The 21066-nt window shown below is 36.1% G+C and overlaps 1 protein-coding gene across 1 annotated transcript in view; it reads left to right on the top strand.

Moving 5' to 3' along the window:
• Nucleotides 1–3646: 3646 nt before the first annotated feature.
• Edem1 (ER degradation-enhancing alpha-mannosidase-like protein 2) overlaps nt 3647–21066 on the top strand; it is a 39923-nt gene continuing 22503 nt past the window's right edge. Inside the window, exons 1-3 of the mRNA XM_089088815.1 lie at nt 3647–3904; nt 19579–19689; nt 20730–20918. Of these exons, the coding sequence (XP_088944941.1) occupies nt 3795–3904; nt 19579–19689; nt 20730–20918 (410 nt within the window). The 5' untranslated portion in view covers nt 3647–3794. The remainder of the gene's footprint in view (nt 3905–19578; nt 19690–20729; nt 20919–21066) is intronic.

The following is a 21066-nucleotide window of genomic DNA, read 5'->3' as shown; positions in this document are numbered from 1 at the left end:
TATTTTCTTTTTCTCTGAAAAGACTGTCAATATAAAACGAACAGAAATTACTTAAAAAAACTTTTTCCACAAAATGTGTTTTTCAAAGAAAAGTAAAGAACTCCATTAAACACAAAATTAGAAAAATAAAATCAAATAACTTACGAAGTGTCAAACTCCCACAAACCAGCATCGATAAGTAAATGAAACCTAAAACGAAGAGAAATTACAGTAAATAACCGAGTCAAACTCAAAACGAGCAGAAATTAACACGAGTTGGGCTCAAAACCCCTATGCCTTCCCAAGGCCAGAACAAAATCTGCACTTTACTGAAAAAATACAAATGTTTTTATGTGATTTTTAATGTTTTTGTCAAAATATTAATGTTTTTATGGCAATTCATGAGATTTTGTTAGGGAGATGGCCAAAACAATTTGTTAAAATATGGAAGGGGGAGGGGCAAATTATTGTTTTTTCAACGGAAATACTATGAAAATATTGCTCAAAATCCTAGATGGTACCCCAGTAATGTTACTTGCTCAGCTAGAATAAAAAGAAAATGGTTTCTAATTTGTAGGCGTTTAAAAAGGACAAAAAAAAATCTGCAAAAAAAGGAAACCTGCTGGTTAGACTTCTGCTGGTCAAGATTCATTGATAGGGAACATAAATCAAGGGCACCAATTTGGGAAAACAAAAGAGGTGGAATAATGTTTTTTTCGATTGTAATTATGAAAATGAGAAAAGAGGATTTTTTCTTAATCTAGGGTGATCTTTGTTAAAAAAAAAAAAAAACCGAAATAAAAGAATTTTTGAAATCTAAATGAGAGGAATTGTACCCCCCCCCCCCCATTGGTGCCTCTGTGTTGAACATGATAAAACAATTAATCATATTGATCAAAGCCTAAAAATTGAAGCAGCCAGCTTACAGTTTTAGTGTTGTTTTTTTTTGCTTTTTTTTTTCAAATAAAAAGAAGTATAAGATACAGATGTCTATGAACGCTATCTTAGAATAGCTAAAAAAGGGTCATGTATCAGTCAGAGTGTCTTTGGACCAACGTTGCCAATACCGTACAAGTGTACCGTTTTGGTACAATTTAGAGTTCCTGCTACAATGCGGTACATTTGAAATTTTTTGGTACAATCAAAATTTTAACGTCGTTCACATCTCGTGAAAGACGTTATTAACGAAGTTTGGCTCGAAGATCCTTGCGAAATCACCAAGAAGCAGAAATACTCGATAATAGTTGCTGAAAACACAGACTTGGGTAACAAAAAGAGCCTTGTTATAGTTGTTCGCCATCTTCATCTGAATGCTGTTGATCGAGAAGACAGCTTTCCTGTAAGAGACTCATTCTTGAAACTTATAGAAGTTCAGCAGTATACAGCCGAAGATATTTACCGGGTCATAATTAAACTACTTTTTTAAGAAATTGGAGCTCCAGAGGCAAACCTAATAGGATTTGCCGCAGACAATGCGTCGGTTATGATGGAGGAGCAAGGTGGTGCTTAGGCGAAGCTGTCAGAAGACTGCTCAAGTTTTTTTTGTAATTGGTTGTTAATGTCATTCCATCCGCATTTGTACTAGTGCTGCCGGCAAATAATTGCCAAAAGGAAATTGAAGATTTTTGTCAGGATATATACGGCTATATTTGTCGCAGCCCAAAACAGATCAGTGAGATTTTGTAAATGGAATTGAATGGAATTGAAAAAACATCGAATTTTGAGACATATAGCAACTCGATGGTTCTCTAGACAAGCAGTTGTAGCTCGACATTTGGAGCAGTGGGATTGCTTGACTTTATTCTTCCGTGCGGAAAGTCTTAAAGAGGCCAACAAGCCGGGAAACGCCACTGCTATACTAAAAAATCTGCTGTCAGCGGTTTTCATGGCTTATTTTGCCTTCCTGGTGTATATTTTGAAGTATATTGAAGACCTAAACAAGTAATTTCATGCAGAGGACACCCAGATTCGTCTTGTTTTTGATCGCTTTTATGAAGTTAACAAGACAATAACATCCCACTTTTTGTTGCCTAGTTATATCGAAGAAAGCGATTCCCGCCTCATAAATCCAAATGAAACCAACTACTATGTCAATAGGACGTGGAATGTGGGGGCCGAGTGGAAGTGATTTTTGCCTAAGAAAAGGTATCTCTATCTGCTGCAGTTGAGTTTGAAAAAGAGTGTAGGCAATTTTTGATCGTGCTTTGTGATGAGATGAGAAAGCGTTTTTTCAACTCCAGGTGTTCATCAGTAAAAAAATTCGATAGGCTTCACCCACGCTATGCTATGGGAGTAAAGTAAAATTAGTCAAACCTGGCACAACTTCTGGCTCAATTTCTGAATTTACTGAGTGATAATGACCTGGAAGATATTGTCCAAGAGCGGAAGAGATTACCCTTTTGCTCTGAGCTTGGTTCTTCGATTCACTCAGATCCAGCCATGTTTTGGACTCGGGTTTACAGGCAAAAGATGTTAATGGGTCAAAGCGTTTTCTTCTGCTTGGGCGTTTCACTTTAAGCCTACTTGTTCTCCCACACGCTCCCACTGCTGCTGAGTGAACTTTCTCAGCTGTCAATCTGAACAAAACCAGCACAATCATTATAGTGATAAAGCATTTGATTATTTAAATTTTTGTAGATAGAGGTCTGTTTTCGCAATACATTATTATTATTATTACTATTATTATTATTAGAAATCGTTTTGGTTTCACCACCCTGAACGGGCTTCTCAGTGTAAAACGGATCGTCTCAAAGAATTGGAAACCACCCTTGAAAATGATTCTGCATCCAATGTGAAAAAACTGTGGAAGGGGATATGCGAAAGCTGAGCTACAAGAAGAAACAGCAGAAAAAATAACCAATTAACACAAATGTTTTTTTTTTTTTAATGTTACAGCTTTATTACCTTTGTTTGGTTTAACCTGAGTTTTGTGCAATATAGTCGAAATACTTCTGTTAAATTAAATTAGTTCTGATTAGTAGAATCGACCAAAAACATTTCTAGAATGACCAGTGAGTTATGTGGTCAACGCGTAACTCGCCGGTGAGTAGCTTTGTCCGTGGACCTATGGGAATCTTTGGTGATAGCCACTTTCATGGCATGATTGCTGATATATTTTTTTGTAGCTTCTGGCACTCGTTACTCATCCTATAGGTTGATTATAAGTTGTTGAGATTACGTTACTGGCTTTCTTACTTTATCCATTATTCGCCTTAATGTCCAAAATTTCGAGAAAAAGGATTAATCCCAACAATCAGCTTCTAGAACACTTTTAGAATGTTTTACCGGAACTTACTCCTAAAATGCTTTTAATGGTTTGGGTCTACTACATTGTTAAGCTGATAATGTCTGCATAAGGATTTCTGGTATTTCAAGCTATGAGGTTGCTATTTCCTTGGGTTTATTTTTCCTGCTCTTGCCCTAGAACTTTTTCTCAGTTTTCAGCAAAATCAATAAAACATAACTACCAGCTAGCGTCGCAAAGGAACGCGAGCGGTGAATTTTTAACCTACTGTTCAGATGGTACAAATTAATCTTTTATGGCACAACTTTGGTCGGAAAACTGGTACAATTTATCTCAAAGCGCTACTTTAGGCAGTTTCTGCTGATTTTATGGTCTAGTCATCTTTGTAGGCAACCTAGTCGAGCATAGACTAAAATTTAAAAACGCAGAATGCTTGAATAAAATTGAGAAAACCCTTGTTTTCATAGTTTTCACTCTCTACATCAATGATATCTAGCGGTTTTCCCATCAAGAAGCTTCCTTAATCAACAAAGTACCAACACTATTTCATTTTAATATAAAAACAAGGCTTATGAGGACTAAGGGCATTTTTTTAATTGTGACTATTTGGGTTTTGTTCACTGTATGCCCCTCTTTACAGCATAATGACAGAGATCTTCAGCAGCGGCTAAGCAATTTAAGGTAGGGCATGTTGTTTACTTAATGCTTTGCCTAGGCCTATCAAATTTTTAAGTTTGGATAGAAAATGGGCTAGCCTAGGCCCTATTTAGACCCTGTCCTTTGAAGAAAATAGATGTCATACAAGGTAGCCTAATGACCTTTAATAAGGGTGCCAAAATTTCATTTACACTCTTATTGTAATGCTATCAATCACCAGAATAGCCTATTAAGTTTGTCTTGACAAAGCTTTGAAGTTTTTGCAGTTGGGTTGCTCTTCTGAAAAAAAAACATGCTATTAAGATAAAAAAAGGGTAAAATTCTAGACTGTTGTAGCTACCTAAATTATCATAATTATCATTGCTCCTATAAAAAAGATAGGCTAGTATTCCTAGAATCTAAACCAGAAATTGTATTGGAATCAAGATATTAAAGGGGAATTTTGATCATTTTTGGAATCTGGCCTTTTCCTGTAATTAATATCCTATAATATATTGATTTTTGCACTAGACATAGGTCATTTCTTAATTCTACAGCAATTTCTATTTTGGATAACTGCAATAGCATAGGCTATCAAACATTACTATAAAGGTTTCATGGGTGTATAGGGGAGGGGGGCTGCTGCCTCCCCCCTAGAACTTCAAATTTAACTAGATGTGGCTGAAAAAGCAGATGGTTCAAGAAGCAGTTAAAAAAGTTAGATGGCTAAAAAAGCAGTTGATAAAAGTTAGATGGTTGAAAAAGTTAGAAATAAACAGCCAAAATTAGAAAATAAAAGTCAAACATGAAGCAATTATCCATAATGTCTTGGAAAGATTTGGCTCTAATATACAAAGATTCATGCTCAAGCTTTTTGATGATTTATGGTGATTACTTATTAGTAAAGATTTCATAAGTATGATAAAACTTGCTGGCAATGTAGGGTTTTTAAACTGGCAATGTAACTTCAGCTTCCCCCCATCCTTCATCACATAATCAGCTGCACCCCTCCCCCTAGACAATAAGTTATGTATGCCCATGAAAGGGTCACTTATTAATTTTGTTAATGTTAATATTCAGTAGTGCTAGTAGCCTTCCTCTTGATTTTGAAGACACTTTTTTGTATGTTCAGACAACAAATTGAAAAAATCCCTGCTCTCTATATTTTTGCAATTTACCTTAAATTACCTTAAATCGCATCTTCTAGCGACTAAGGTTGCAGGAACCTGTAGATGTCGCCAGGTAGTATTGACAGGAGTTCGTTGCACAATTCATTAGTGGATCATCACATCCTACACGTATACAGGACAGTTGAATATCACACACTAATAGACCCTAGTGGTGGATGCAGGCTCATCCCACTGCGTCCTCCATGGCTTGTTCCTCCAGTCATGGTCAACGCCAGTCTTGAAGCTGTTAACTGAAGCTGCGGAAACAGTTGAATCGCTCAGTGAATTCCACAACAGAACAACGCGATTGGTGAAGAAGTTGTATTTCTCACGCTTTCTGCTGAATCTTTGGCGGAGTTTTATGGGGTTACCTCGCGCTCTGCTAGACTGGTCCTGTTCGAGAATGGGCTTGATAACACTGCTGTTCATCAACTTATATGCCAAAATTACGTCCCCCCTTTTTCTACGGTAGGTCAGAGTTTGCAAATCAAGCTTTTCTAGGCGTTGCTCATATGGGATTTGTTGATTGGCAAATGGGAGCCTAGTAGCTCTTCTCTGGACTTTTTCAAGCAACTCTGCATCGCATTTGAAGTGGGGGTTTGCAACTGCCATCCCAAACTCAAGATGAGGGCGGACAAGGGCTGTGTAAAGCTTCTTAATGACCCTGGGGTGGCGACTAGTCACTGATCGCTTGATTAGGCCTAGGATCTTGTTTGCCTTTGCGGCTTGAGTTCGTCAGTGACTATGGAACTTCAGCTTATTATCTATGATTACCCCGAGATCACGTTCTTCCTCTGCGCTTTGGATGGGTGTTATAGCACCAGTAGAGTCCAACATATGGTAGCTATGGCAAGGGTTGTTCAGTCCAAGATGTAAAACTTTACATTTGCTTGGGTTAAACTCTAGTGTCCAAGTTGAGGCCCAATGGCAGAGGTTTGTTAAGTCTTGTTGCAGGGCATTGCAGTCTTCGTCAGAAGCGGCAGGTCCAAAGAGTTTGGAATCGTCTGCATATAATTCCAGCAGATTCTGGACAACCTCAGGAGCATCGTTAATGTAGAGGTTGAATAATGTCGGGCCCAACTTAGTTCCCTGTGGCACACCACTTTTGACATTTACTGGTGCCGAGTACACGAGGTTTCCGTTGTGGTCGTAGACTGCAGCAATCTGGATTCTATCAGACAGAAAGCTATGGATCCACTGGGCTACGTCTACATCAATGTGATATGCTGACAGTTTAATCATCAGGTACCGGTGGGACATTTTATCAAAGGCTTTTGCCTGGTCCAGTAGGAACACGTCTACAGGGGATCCCGATTCGATAACCTCAGTGATTGATTCATAAGCTTGGATCAGGTTCGTTTCAATGGACATTCCTTTTCTAAAGCCATGTTGGCCGCTGTAAAGGAGACCATTCCTTGTCATGTGAGCTATAACGGCATCATTGACAATTCCTTCAATCAGCTTAGCAACGACTGAGGTAAGGCTTATGGGCCGGTAGTTCTCTGGCTGGCTTCTGGAACCTTTCTTAAATATTGGAGTTATTGTTGCTGTACGCCAATCAGGTGGTAGTTTCTTTGTCTTCAAAGACAGATTATACAAGGAGCAGAGCGGTTCGGTGACTATATCAGAGATTTCTTTGAGCAGCCTGGGATGGATGCCGTCTGGTCCTTTGGCTTTGTTAGGGTCCAGCTTTGATAGTCTTTTCTTAACCTCTTCAGTCGTGATGATGAGTTTCGGCATAAGATGTTCGATATGTCTGGGGTCAGGACATGAGGGTTCAGCTGATGAGTCTGAGGAGAAGTTCGAAGCGAAGGTAGTGTTAAGCAAGTTTGCTATAGCTTCTGGGTCTTCCAACTTTTTCCCTTCAGCGTTGAATAAGAATGGTATTGATCGCCTGTTCTTATCTTTCTTGGACACATACCTCCAAAATCGTTTAGGGTTTTCCTTTATAGCCTACTAAAGGCTATCTTCTCCTCATATTCTGCCATAAAATGCCTAGTTAGATGTCTCAACTTATTCCTGGCTCTGGCATAATGCTCCCAGTGTCGTGTGCATACACACTTCTTGTACTTCGAAAGTGCCTTTTTCTTCCTGTTCATGGCTCTTTTAATGGGTCGATCTATGTGAGGCAAACCTCTGATCTTAGTGCAGCAAACCTCTAAAGATGTCAGATACATCCCCTTGCACCTTCTTCTAATAAATCAAATTAAAGTGTAATTTTTGTGGGTACCCATAGGCTGAATTTTAGGGGGGGGGCTTACCTGGTCTAATCAACACTTCCAAAGCTGTATAATAGAAATATCAAAACAATAAAATATAATATAAAATATAAGGCAGCATCATTCACCAGGGGGATTGGCACCCCCTCTCCCCCCATTGGCACCCATGTTTTGTATGGAAAGTAAAGATTTTATTACATTGTAAGTTGATTTGAGGTGGATATTTTTAAGTTTCAATTATTTATATTTAAGAACAAAATACATAACTTGCATAACATTCCTGCTAGGAAAGCACAAAAAAATATTCTTAGCTAGGACAGGATATTAACTAATATTAATTAAAAACAAACAGAAACAACAAATTAACTGAGCATATCAAGAAGAAAAAAAAAGTGGAGAAAAGTAAACCAGTAAATAAATCAGCCTATAGTTTCAACTTTAAAGGTAAAAAAAGAAGAAGAGAGAGAAAGCAATAGAGAACAAGAAAAAAGGGAAATAAAAATGAGGAGAAAAAACAATCCTGGAAGAGGACAGCACTAAACACTTTTTCTGTTATGATCCTTTGCTGCTCGCTTAAAGGATATTAGATTGTTTGAATTCTGGATGTCTAAGGGGAGTGAATTCCAAATAGTCAGTGCAAAAAATCTAAGCTCTGTTTTCAGGCCACCCACATCCAACATGGAGTCAACACAGGCTGTGCAAATTATTGTTTTGAGTGCCATGATTAACATGAGCAAATGTCTTCTCAGAACCTGTGTTCAACCATGCTATTCTGGTGCATTACAACTTTGAGGAACCCATGTCCAACACACTTGGAACTTGCAAGATGAAACTGCTTTAAAGTTTTGCTGTGTTGAACACAGAGAATCTGAAAATGATTTTTGTCAAACCTACTCAAAACATTCTTCAAACCCTGTGCCTGAAAACACAACTCTAATTAAAAAAAAGCTCTTTTCATAGAGGGTGCTTCTTGCCTATGTCACAAGAATGTTGTGTGCTGTAAGTGTGCAAATCTTGATTTAATATAAACAGATTTTGAAATGAAGCTGGAAGAAGGTTATTGAAATACTTGAAACAAAAATTTGCAATCTGGAAATCTCGAGTCTTGGATACATCAAATATCTTGGTAAATTTGAAATGACGACTAATCTGTATGTTGAACAGGTGATATAATTTGAACTACTTTATTTTGGATGATTTTAACTCTTTTATAACAAGAAATAAAGTTACTTGGCCATATGGAGCAGCTGTAAGACAAATGAGGATGTAAAATAGAATGATAAATCATTTTCAGGATTTTGTTTGGCAAACGAAATTTATGACTCCAAGGGACCTTGGAAGTTTATTACCTACTAATTTCGCATGTTCTTTCCATGAAAGATTCTCATCAACTACAAATCCAAGATATCTACTGGTTTTTACTTTATTTATAACATTATCAGCTACTTTTAATTTTAGATCTGTTTGAATTGACGATATTCTTGTTTTACTGTAATTCAGTATTAAATAGTTCGAATCAGCGCATGAGACAAATTCAATGAGAGCTGTTTCCATTTTTGTAAACAAAGAAGGTAGATTTTCACATGCAACAAAAAGAAGTGTATTGTCAGCAAAAAGTATTATGTTGGCTTCAGAAAAATAATATTTTACTCAGTAAACACAAGTAAGAAAAAGTAGGGGTCCCAGTATCAACCCTTGTGGCACTCCAAAGGGTATAAAATGGCGCTCATATGTTAGGTTTACATTATACAGAACTTGGGCTCTATTACTAAAATACAAATGAAACCATTTTAAAGACACATTGTATCCCTGTTGATTTGAGAATCTGAAGTAATTTGTCATGATCATTAGTATCAAATGCTTTTTTAATGTCAAACAATAATGCTGCTGGTATTAGGGCTTTATCAAATGCATTGTTCACCCAATTAACCAATTTTAACTGCATTTTACAAAGTATATCCTGCTCCTGGAGGTAATTATAAATCTTGGAAAAAAAGGCAGAATGGATATGAGCCAGTGATTGCTCAGGTCATTTTTTTACTTTCCTTGATGAAGGTACCCCTTATGGTAATACACGTGCCACTTTAAGCCTTTCTGGGAATGTTCCCTTTCCAAGTGAAAAATTTATTAAATAAGCTAAAATAGGGATGACTATTTTTTTAGTTGCTTTAACTATTTTTAACGACACTTCATCAATTCCACAAGATTGTGATTTCATTTTTGTAATTATTTCATTTTCATCACATTCCGTGAACAGGAATTCAGAAGTTACATTTCGAGGTGGGAGTTTTGGGACAGGGAGCTTAATGATCTTTTAGCAGCTTCATGGCACAGTTTTGAACCTTCCTCTGAAAAATACTTGCATAAATTTTCTGCAATTTCTTTTGGAATTTCATCACCAAAAGTCATCTTTTTTATTCACTACTTTTCTTTTTCGTGTCTCAGTACTTCATTAATTTTAGTCCAACTCTTCTTCATATTTCCCTTAATTTGATCAAATTCCATTTCATAATATGATTTTTCAGCATACCTTTTTATTTTATTCAGTCTATTTTGGTATTCTTTGAAAATCTGGAGTTTCTGATCCGTGGGGTCTTTTAGATAATCTTTATACAAACTATTCTTCATTTTAATTGATGCATCGATACCAATCGTCATCCACTCCTCCCTTGGAAAATTTTTTTTCTTTCTTACCTGTTTAATTGGACAACACTTATCAAACTCCGTAAGAAATGTATCCAGAAACAAATTATAAGCCTCATTTGCACGCTTACTTTTAAAAACTTCCGAAAAATCAACATGGTCTAAATTTTCAGCTAGTTTTCTTAAACTGAATTTTTTGATAATTTTCAACATATAAGCTCATTTTTTGGTGGCCTGATATTTAAAATGTCATGTTTGCCAATCCATCATTAATAAGAACGTCAGCCAAACAATCTTTTAATAATTGGCCATCAACAAAAATATTATCTATTAGAGTTGCTGAAGATTGCTTTACTCTTCTTGGAATTGATACTAAAGGGTATAAATAAGATGACAAGATTATGTTAAGGAACACATCCTTTTAAATTCAACAGATCAATATTAAAATCACCATTATAGCTTTCTTTTTATTTTCTCTTGTAACTTTAGACAAAACGCTTTCAAGAACTTCTATGAAATAATTATCTGAACATGATGGTGCTTTATATTCCTTTCCAAGTACCAAATTTTTCGAGCTTTACTACCTTGTTTCAGTAAACAAAGTTTCGACTTTACCTTCAAGCCAGAGTGAGAGGGCATCCGTTGCATTATAATTCACACTACTTCTAATCAAAGCTGTTAATCTTCCTCTCTGCGTAAGAGAATGACTTCTATATTCAGCTGTATACCCTGGAACAGAAAAATCCATTACATTCACATTAAGGTCATTTAAAAAAAGTTTCACATAGGCCTACTAACAATGGTTGGGAGTTAAGACAGTCCATTGCTGACAGGAGTGAACATTTTGTGGATTGATACCCTTGACAGTTCCAAAAAAGTAAAGAATTACCTTTACTAGAATCTCATTGAGAAAGACTCCCAAGTTCAATGTATGCCCTATCTTTTGTACATTTTGCTAGTCCATTTTTCCATTCTGATCCATCAAATGAAATGTCTGCAAATACATCATCCAGAACTAGCCTATTGTCTTTATAATTTTTTAAACGATCATGAGACCCTAACATGAACTAACCGTACGCAGTAAGGAGAAAAAGTATAAAGAGTAAAACTAGAACAAGAAGCGAAATGTACATGAAGGCAGGAAAGGATATAAAGAAGAGACAAACGAAAATGAAAAACCTAAACAAAAATAAAAATTAAAATAGCCCAAATTAATTCAAACACTAAGCTGAGGGTCCTTAACTGATAATATCATTAGCACTTCGGATTTTTCTTGTGTTTGGACCCTGCTTAACAAAAATCGTTCCTTCTATGGATCATGTCTTCTTTGAACTGAGTTCATTGGGAGCCAAGTCAAGCAACTTAACTCTTTCTAGTTAAGTACTCCAACGCAAATATACTTGTTTTTGCTTGGTTCAGTCAAGCTAGGAAAACGGATTTCGCAACCTCCTGGTTACGAAGACACGTTAGAACTGGCTGGACTGTGTGAAGATTGGAATTGACGAATGTTGAGTTTGTGCGAATTTGCAATAACCGGTGGTCCCATTTTGTCTCCAATAATTTCTTTTGCTGCCGTCTCAACACCGACTCCTTGAGTTTGCTTTAAAACACTGAAAATAAGAGCATTCAATCTCGTTTTTTGGTCCATATCATCAATTTTCAGTTCGATCACTTCAATTCTGTCCTCTAGGGATCCAATTTGGTTTTTGAGCCCAGATAACATTTTTTCAAAAGAGCTAAACTTAGCCGAGTATTCAAGCAGGATTGCATTATGAATTTTGGAAACTATGTCTTCTGCAAAAGCAGAGCTGAGCCCCAAAGGAGGAACCGTGCTCAAGATAGTAGTTCAATAGTTAAGGGATGGTTTCTTTTAAATTTGACTTAATTTTTGTCAGGGTTCTTTCTGTTTTGTAGGCTTTATATCTTCATTCGTTACAATTGCTCTTTATTTTATGTTTTCTATCATATGTGAACTTTTTGTGTTGTTTGAGCAACACTTTGATTTTATCTTTTTTCCGTCCCAATTAATAAATCAGACCAAGAAACTCTAGAATCAGTTCAGAAGCATGCAGCTAAATGCATCAGAGGTTTCTGTGACATTCCTTGCTCCTCTCAGATTGAAATATTGTATTTACTCACAGTGGCTTATTGCAGAAAGAGAGGGGATATGATTATGACATTCAATCTGCTCCACCATAAAAAAATTATCCCAAATATCTTTCAACCAGATATCTCTTTGAGAACAAGAGGACACAATCAAAACTTTTCGAGAAGCATGCCAACTCAAGGTTGCACAGTAAATTATTTTATAATCAGGTAATGAGTCTATGGAACTTGTTAGACCAGGATACAGTCTCTTCTGCTAGTATTGAGTAATTCAAATCATCAGTTGACAAGGAATGGTGCAACAAGCCCTGTCTATTAGTTTGGGACTCACCTGATCAGCCAGCACACTATCATCATTGACCTGTGACTATAGAATCTACCTATCACTGGCAATTGCAATTTAAAGTAACATTAAAGAAAATTATCTGAAGTTGTTCTAAAAAGCTTTTGATATGTCCAGCCATGTTCTGACTGTCAAACGTAAAGCTTCTTTCAAGAAGGGAAGAATGCTTGGATAGTTTCAAATTAAATAGAAAAATGATAAAGTGTTTATATTCCCTTATTCCATTACAAAAATGTATTTTTACAATAGTAAATAGAAGAGTTTAGAGATTCAAAATGGTATGGGTTCAAAAGTGCCACGATTTAGTATTGCTAGTCTTATATGTTACCGAGTTCAGATGAGCTTGTCATTTCATTTTCTAAGTTAGGAACTGAGGTACAGTTGTGAGAATAGATTTGTTTATCAACAGTACTTTTCACAATAACATGAATTTTTATTATTGTTGGAATAAAATGGCAATACTCTCAGTCAGTCAAACGTTGTTTTATCATGTTCTTTTAAACTCACATTTACTCTGGTAACTTTCACTATTCATGCAGCTTTTCAATGTGATAACATTCTGAAAGTTTCAGTTTTATACAAGTATTTTTTTTTCTGGTGCCTTATGGAGGGGAAGGGGGCAGAAAATGAAAAGAAAGTACACTCTCATGTCTAGTTTTAGGTAAGAGACCTAGCTAATAATAAATATAACAGCCTGTATGGTAAGGTAATTTTTTCTCTTTTCTTAAATTTCAAGAACAAAAAAAAATACACCATAATATTCTGTCTTGAAGCTTGAAAATAAGAAGCTTGAAAAACAACAATATCAATTGTTGGTCTTTTTTGTCAACAATGTTGATCAAGTAAACTTATTTGATCACTAGAACATAATTATTGACCAACAATGTATTATCAACAGAGCTAGATCTAGTTTTTTTTTGTCACGGGGGGGGGGGGCAAATAGAGATTTTGCTGCTTCCTGCCAAACCATCAATGCTGTAAATATTACAATTTCCGCATAGAGAGAAAGTCAATGTATTTTGGGACAATAATGATACTGGTAGGTTTTTATTACGTATATGTTATTGATTGAGTGTGCTGGCTTTATCAACTCACAATTTCTTTCCACTATTTTTAAAAGAAGTGTAATATTATTGATGAAAAAAATAACTCTCTATTCTAACATTAAACTCTAAAAAATGGATACATCAAAATAATTGGCTTTTTATGTAGATTCCAAATATATAAAATTCATCGAGTTTAATGTTGCGTATCAAAAGCTACAAGCCTGAGAAAATTTGCCTGATTTTAGATAAAGGGGGAAACACCCCCAAAAAGTCAAGGGATCATAATGAAAATCACACAATTAGGTTCAGCATATCAAAGAACCTTATTGTAGAGTTTTCAGGCAGCTATCTGCAGAATGTGGCGTGCATTTTTTACACCCCGAGAAAAAATACAACCACCGGAAAATACCCCCCGCAGAAAATTCTCCCTCTGAAAATACCCCCCACCCTGTGGCTGGTTCGTCTTCAATCACTTTTGACTTATAAAAAAGGACTTGAAATATTAATTTCTGATGAGCACCCTTAGAAGTTCGTTCTATCATGAGGTGGAGGTATGGGTAAGAAAGGGGCAGTCCCCCTCCTATACGGAAAACATTCACTCATTTTGGGGTTTACTATTACTCTTTTCTTTTATAATAACAACATAGATCAGAAATATTCCCCATGAATCATGAGGGAGTAGATATCAATTTATATTTTTGGTGTGTTTTTTAAAATTTTGTTGGCGTATATGGAGTGGTTCTGGAGGAGCTGTCCAGATGAAATTTTCAGCGGGCCTAGGATTGACTGGGGGGATTTTTCCATGGAAGGGGATTTTTCACGGAGGAATTTACCACAGAGGAAAATTTTCCATAGGGTACAGGGGGTTTCCAAGAAAAAATTCCATGGGAGGGGGCGTATATGGAGTGGTTCTGGAGGAGCTGTCCAGGTGAAATTTTCAGCGGGCCTAGGATTGACTGGGGGTTTTTCCATGGAAGGGGATTTTTCACGGAGGAATTTACCACAGGGGAAAATTTTCCATAGGGTACAGGGGGTTTCCGAGAAAAAATTCCATGGGAGGGATTTCAGAGATGATTTGAAAAGTTTCTTTCAAATGAAAGTAATCTTCTGGAATTGTCCACAGGAAATTTTCCCGGGAGAATTTTCAGCAAGGCTGGAATTATTCGGAGGGAAGAATTTTTTTGGGGGGGGGGAATTACACAAGGAATGAATTTTCAATCGATACATTTTTCGCGTGGGAGGATTTCAACGGAAGGGGGAGGCTGATTTCCTGGCAATGCTTGGAAAATAATCAGAAACAAAACGAAATTAAAACTTAACGAACAGATATTGTTCTGTATACAAGGGGGGCTAATCCTCCTCATTCCCTCAGTCTTTAGGCTGAAGTTTGACTTTTAGTCCTAATTCTTTTAGAACAACTCCTGAGACATAAGGGCCGTTTCATTAGAATAAGACTTTTTGTTGAAGTACTAAAAATCTTTACTTAAAAAGTGAGGAATTGAGGAGGGAACAGTCCCCCTCATATACGGAATAATTTCTATTTGTTTCAAGTTTTAATAGCTCCTTATTTTCAGTTGAAAAACCTTGTTTTTTATTTAATAATATAAAACATTACAATATACTTATCATATAATGAGACATACCAAAAACGGAAGTGCTATTTTTTTCTCTTTTGCAATTCAATGCTCCTTTCCTTGCAAGATATACGGAAAATATTACGCCTGTAAACGTGAATTGCTTAAAATCTAAAATAAACTATGTGACCTAGTAGAAGCTGTAACCACTGCAACCTAGTAAAGTAATAAAAATAGAACGGTGTTTTATTTGAGGTTTGTTAGTCATATTCACCTAATTAACATTAATGCCCCCCCCCCCCAAAAAAAAAAGAATTCCTATTTCCTATTACCATGAACTGTCGATTAAGACTAGCCGCAATACCAATTAGTGCAGGCTTTTAGCTGTTAGGAAAGATTGTATTCGCCTCTTTCACTGGCACTCCTGGTCCCTTAAACATTAAATGTAAATTATAACAAAAATGTAGCCAAAGCTAGGATTATGCTAATTATATCTGGGAACAATTAATGTTAGTTTCTGTAGCTTAAAGATTATGACTTTTATTTCAGAACTATTTCAGCATGGAGCAACGACGTAAATGTGAAAATTGTCAATTTGTCGTTAAACACGTGAGATAGATTATATTCTATTGATTTCGAAAAATTTCTTTTTTTATTTATTAAAAAAAAACAGTAAAATCTTAACCTCCTTTTATTTTTGTGAATTAGTACCCCTGAAAGTTTTAAAATTATCAACAGGGGGACCTGTTAAGCATACCGACCTAGCTGGGCAGCAGACGACCGCCTAAGCCTCCCCCATACCCAATAAACCGCTCTATTATCCCAATGCACAAAAGAACCATTAAAGTAAACAGTACGGAAAGGCCAGATGCTACTAAAAACGTATAATTATGGTTGACAAAAAGCATTAACAAGTTTTCATACGTGTGGCATCATTTTTTTTTGTTAAGAAATTTCTTCCTAAGGTATACCATTAGGACAAATTTGAGAACTTCATCCTTGAGGTCCATATTGGAATCAAATGACTATGTGACAGCAAAATCTGCAAATGACTAAGTGTGGAAACAAGTGAAGTTTAGTTTGGTGCAAAAAAGCTAGATTTTGGCTCGTTGCACAAATAAGTTAGGTCCTGACTTGGTATAAACCTAAGCTAAGTCCAAGGTAAACTTGATCTTCTCTCACAATAGCTTTTTAGAAAAACCTAGGTATGTTACACACTGTTTAAACCCAAATCATGTAAGCGTTTTCATTCTGTATGGTAAACCAGCAGAATACACCTTGTTTGAACTGGAATCATGCAATTTTTTCTATTTGTATCAAAGGTTTCGTCAAGTTACAAAGGTACTAAAAAGATCTTGTTAGAAGAAGAATTGAATAAGGATTTTGAATCTTTATTATTGGAAGTATAAAGACTCCTCCAGCACCCCCTGTCTCTATGGATCTAAATTTTTAACATAAAAGCGTGCTGCATTTTGTTTAAAGCAGAAATTATGGAATAATTTAGAATCTTTATGTTTGAAAAAGTAAAGCAAGCCCTGACCCCTGCAACAGCCCCCATCTCTCTCACTTCTAACTTTTTAGCACAAAGATATTAGATTGTAGCGTCTTTGAAGTGGAATCACACAAGGATGGCCAATACAAGTTATTGTAGCCATAAAATGGGCCAATGGCCCCTCCAACACCAACCAACAATACTCCAAAATACTCCAATACTCCAAAAATTACTTCTCCTCAATACTCCAAAAATTTTAGCTGAAACTTAGGTATGTTGCATCTTCTTTGAAGCAAAATCATGCAAGGATTTTCTGCCCTGCATGATTGGAGAATTAAAGTAGCCCAGTATATTTGGTAAGAGCGCACTCCCAATATCCTAGCATTAATGTGTATGTTGCTACTTTTTTTTAACTGGAATAATGCAAAGATCTTCAACATGTATGACTGGAGGACCAAAGTGAGCTAGTCCTATAACTCACACCTCCGATACCAAATTCGTTTTAAAATAAAGTAGGCATGGTGCACCTTGTTTTAACTGTAGTCATGCAATGCTTTTCAATCCATATGAATAGAAAGGCAGTGGGCCCATGGCCCTTGTCCACTTTTCAGTACGGAAGTAGCCACATTGCATCCCATTTGAAGTGGAATACTGCATGTGTTTTCAGTTTATATCATTGGAGGTACAAAGGGGTTCACCAAATTTTAGAAAAAAGAGGGCAAATTGGTTTTCGTCAATGGACCTGAAACTTATAATTCAAGTACCTTGGGCTAATAGGGAATGCGAATGACAATATTTTAAGTTTTATGCCTCTTCTGTGACCCGGGCACCGAAGGGCTAAGACCCACTTGAACCTTATGGAGGATATACCGTGGTCCAAGGAGACAGAGAATACAGATGTTCAGAGGCCTACATCACTCTCGGCCCCAAGTATCTTCTAAACAGAAGTCCCTGTGTCCACGTCAAATTCAATATATAAATATCCACAGCTAAGGAGATTTTGCCCAAACAATTTTAGATGGTTGCCGTAATGGTCTGGGAGCAAGGAATCTTCAAAGTTTCATAGCTTGGGAATTTTCCTTTATCAGGGAATGTGATTTGTAAGCAAGAACTGACAACTTCTTTCATCTTCTGGCCCTAAGTACTTTGATTGCAAGTACAACTGCTTGAAGTAATTTACTGCACGGATTGTAGATAAGGATGAAGGTGGCAAAGAAAATAAAGATGGCAGAACAGCAAAAGCCCAAGATGTATTTTCTCAACATAGGAACATTCGCGAGAGGAAAGATATCTGATTAAGGTCTACGGTTAGCTTTAATTATGCCCTTAATAAAGGGGTTTTGTCAATGGTAATTGGAAGCAGCAGAGATGTGTGGCAGTTTAGAGTACAGAAGGTACTCCACTTTGGTGGCTACTAAAAAAATTTTTTAAAATGTGTTAGACATCTTGAAGAGAAATGGCTTAATGACTACTTTTGGTACAAAGCATGTTGTTGAGGTTTTCAAGCATAACCCTTTATGCTAAAACTGGGGTCAAACTACAAAGTAGTTTGACCCCACTTTTCCCTATGTCACAAAAACAGATTTAAGGGCTCGGGCATGTTCTCCGGACAGACAAAGACTCAGTGGCGTCAGTTGAGGGAAGGGCGGGGGAGACACTGCCCCCCCCCCTCAATGATTTTCTTTTCCCTCCAAATTGTGCTCAAGTTTCTTTTAATGAAGAATCGTGAAAGTTGATTTTAGTTGTTCTTTAACACTATGCTAATTTGATGCTACTTTAAATTTCCAGCCATATCTGATCACAGAAAGGGGTTGAAAGGGGGGGGGATTCCTTCCTTGAAGCTTGGCCCAAAGGAGCCACTGGAAAAACTTTGGCGTATGAATGCACAGTTTTCGTATTTTGACCCCCCCCCCCCACGCCCCAGAAAAAATCATTTGATTACCTCGCCATAGGTATCAGACCTATACACAGCTATGTTCCCTGGTATTCCGCACAGATTTTTCGTGGATATCAGGTGACTTTTCTATTGGAGAGGATTTAATGCTTTTAGCTTTTCAAAAGTCCACTTCATGGTATGATTATTCTGGCAAAAATCCTTTATCACAATTGGTGATCAGTAATTTTACTATCTCTTAATATTTTTTTTCTTTTTTTTTGAAACTTTGCAAAATTAACGTTCTTAAGTACACGGACGTTAACGCGAGACCTAAATTGTAAGATTTTGTTGATGTTAATTTTGGAGAGATTTTTGGGAACCTTATTTCTTTTGGCAAACTGCAGGAAAAATCTAAGAATATTCATAGATATGGAAGCACTAATTGTATTACGTTTAGTACAATCCAAATAGAATCTAGTTTGGAGTACACCCTTAAAAATAATTGCAGAATATAATGTCAGTCAAAAATGTATATAAACTACTAAATTTTTCTCCTTTTTCTTCTTTTTTAATTATTGATATCTGAGTGTGTATATTGGCTGGTAATACTTTTCTGTAGTAGCTTTTTTTAAATAACAAAACCTTCAGAGCTACTGCTATTTAAAACTTAGTGTACTGCTTTTGCTGTCTGTTAGTAGCATTCAAAACTTGTGTCTTGTAATTCACCAATGAAACAATATACTGTTGTATGGGTTTTCTTAACATTTTTGTAGTTTGGAAGCTTAAGAGCGGATTTCTGATGACCCGAAAGCAACTAAAAATGTGTAATCTTTTCTGTTGTTCATCTTTGAATAATTTTTAAAGCTTTTAAATCTTTTTACGTGTATCATAAAAATATTTGAAAACGCTGTTAGAGACCACCTGATAAGTGTCACTACGGATTAATGGAGTTTTATTAATATGCTTTTTTTGCAGATGTAGTTGAAGTAATGTAGGCAATGCTTTTTTCTTGTAAATTTAGTTGATTACTTTGTAAAATAAACAATTCTTAAAACTAACAAGATAAGTTTTACAACAGAAAGAATATTGTGAACAAGTGGAACAATAGAACATAAAGCTTTATGTGCAAACATCAAAACGTAGGCAGTGGACCTTGAAAAGATAATTTAATGTATTAATTAAATTGATAGACCTACACTTACACAAGTATGATGTCTTTAGTTGCTACCTAACTCTATCTGTTTGTTTCAGAGATGATGTCAAGAAAATGTTTTATCATGCTTATGATGGGTACATGAAATATGCTTACCCTCTGGATGAACTGAAACCTGTTTCATGCAAAGGAGCAGATACTTGGGGCAGGTAGGCTAGTTTTTATCCAACTCAAGGGCTGAACAGACGTGTTTAGTGTTTTCTATTGAAAAATGTATTTATTTAATATAAGCATATTTAACGGTGTTATTGTGTGTTTTTGTGGCGGTATATTTATATTTCACAGTTTGACTCAATAAAACTTAAGTTTTTAAATATTGAATTTTCGGATATACTGGCTTTAAACCCCTTGTCTCATCCAATGTCGTTTAATATACCGATTGATGGCTTTTCTAATAATTTTTATTCTTTGAACAGACATGTTTTACGGATCTAAAATATTTGCTAAGAAAATGCTCGCTTTTCCGTGAAAGCCAGATTTTTTAGTAAATACACACTCCTAAAAACTGGAAGAAAAAGGTGTGCTTGTCTTGGCTTTTAATGGTGAATGCACACATTGCATTCAGGTAAAATTCTATTCATATATTCGGTTTTTTTGTATGGCAAACAAATTAAAAAAACATAAATTCCTACTCGAATAACTTAATGTAATTCAAGCATTCACTTTTTGAAATGTAAATTAGGCATTGCGTCGGGGACGGAGGGGGATCTCGTAGTATATGTAAGAACCTGATCCTGTCCGATTAAAATAAGTATTTATGGATGATAATCCTAGATGACAGTTGTTTTATTTTCTAAGTTAGTTATATTATTAATTTTTATGATCTCTGTTTTATAATTGAAAACCTCACTTGTCACTGGAAAGACATCTTGCGACGTTAGGGTTTTTGGCGGTTTGGGTTGTGAGGAAATTGTAACAGTAGTAGTATTAGTGAGAGAATAACGTGCATTAACCCATACTAAATTATTAGTTATGCAGGGGACTCCTGGATGACAGTTGTCTCCCCCCCCCCGGGAAGTTACCAGAACTCGTAATATTATTTGTTTGGAATGTCTGTGTCTCCTAGTTAAACCTTGTCTATAAATCAAAAAGTGATTTTTATATTCGTATTGGGAAAGTCGCTTTCATTTTTTTAAATTATTGTTTTCTGTTCTTGACCTTGAATTTTGATTTATTGACAATTTTTTAGCTATTCATTAACATTAATAGACGCTTTGGACACACTGCTAGTACTAGGAAATGTAACAGAATATACGAAGGTGGTTCAGCTGTTGGTGGATAATCGCAAGAACTTTGACAGCAACATCAATGTGTCAGTCTTTGAAACAAATATTAGAATCGTCGGTGGTCTTTTGAGTGCTCATCTCCTAGCTCACAAGTATGTAGACTACTTTGATTCCTAAATCTATTTATGAAATTGGTGTGCCATAGGTATTGTCTTAGGTAGATAGAATAAATGTCAGCATGAATTTGGAAGACATATATAACGCTATTTGTCCACATGTTCTTGAATTGCGAGATAGATG

This window comes from Artemia sp. Qi Xiang Cuo, chromosome 5 (assembly GCF_049724085.1).
Source record: "Artemia sp. Qi Xiang Cuo chromosome 5, ASM4972408v1, whole genome shotgun sequence".
Classification (NCBI taxonomy): domain Eukaryota; kingdom Metazoa; phylum Arthropoda; class Branchiopoda; order Anostraca; family Artemiidae; genus Artemia; species Artemia sp. Qi Xiang Cuo.
The sequence above is the reverse complement of the archived record's forward strand: the minus strand, read 5'-3'. Positions and strand labels throughout refer to the sequence as shown.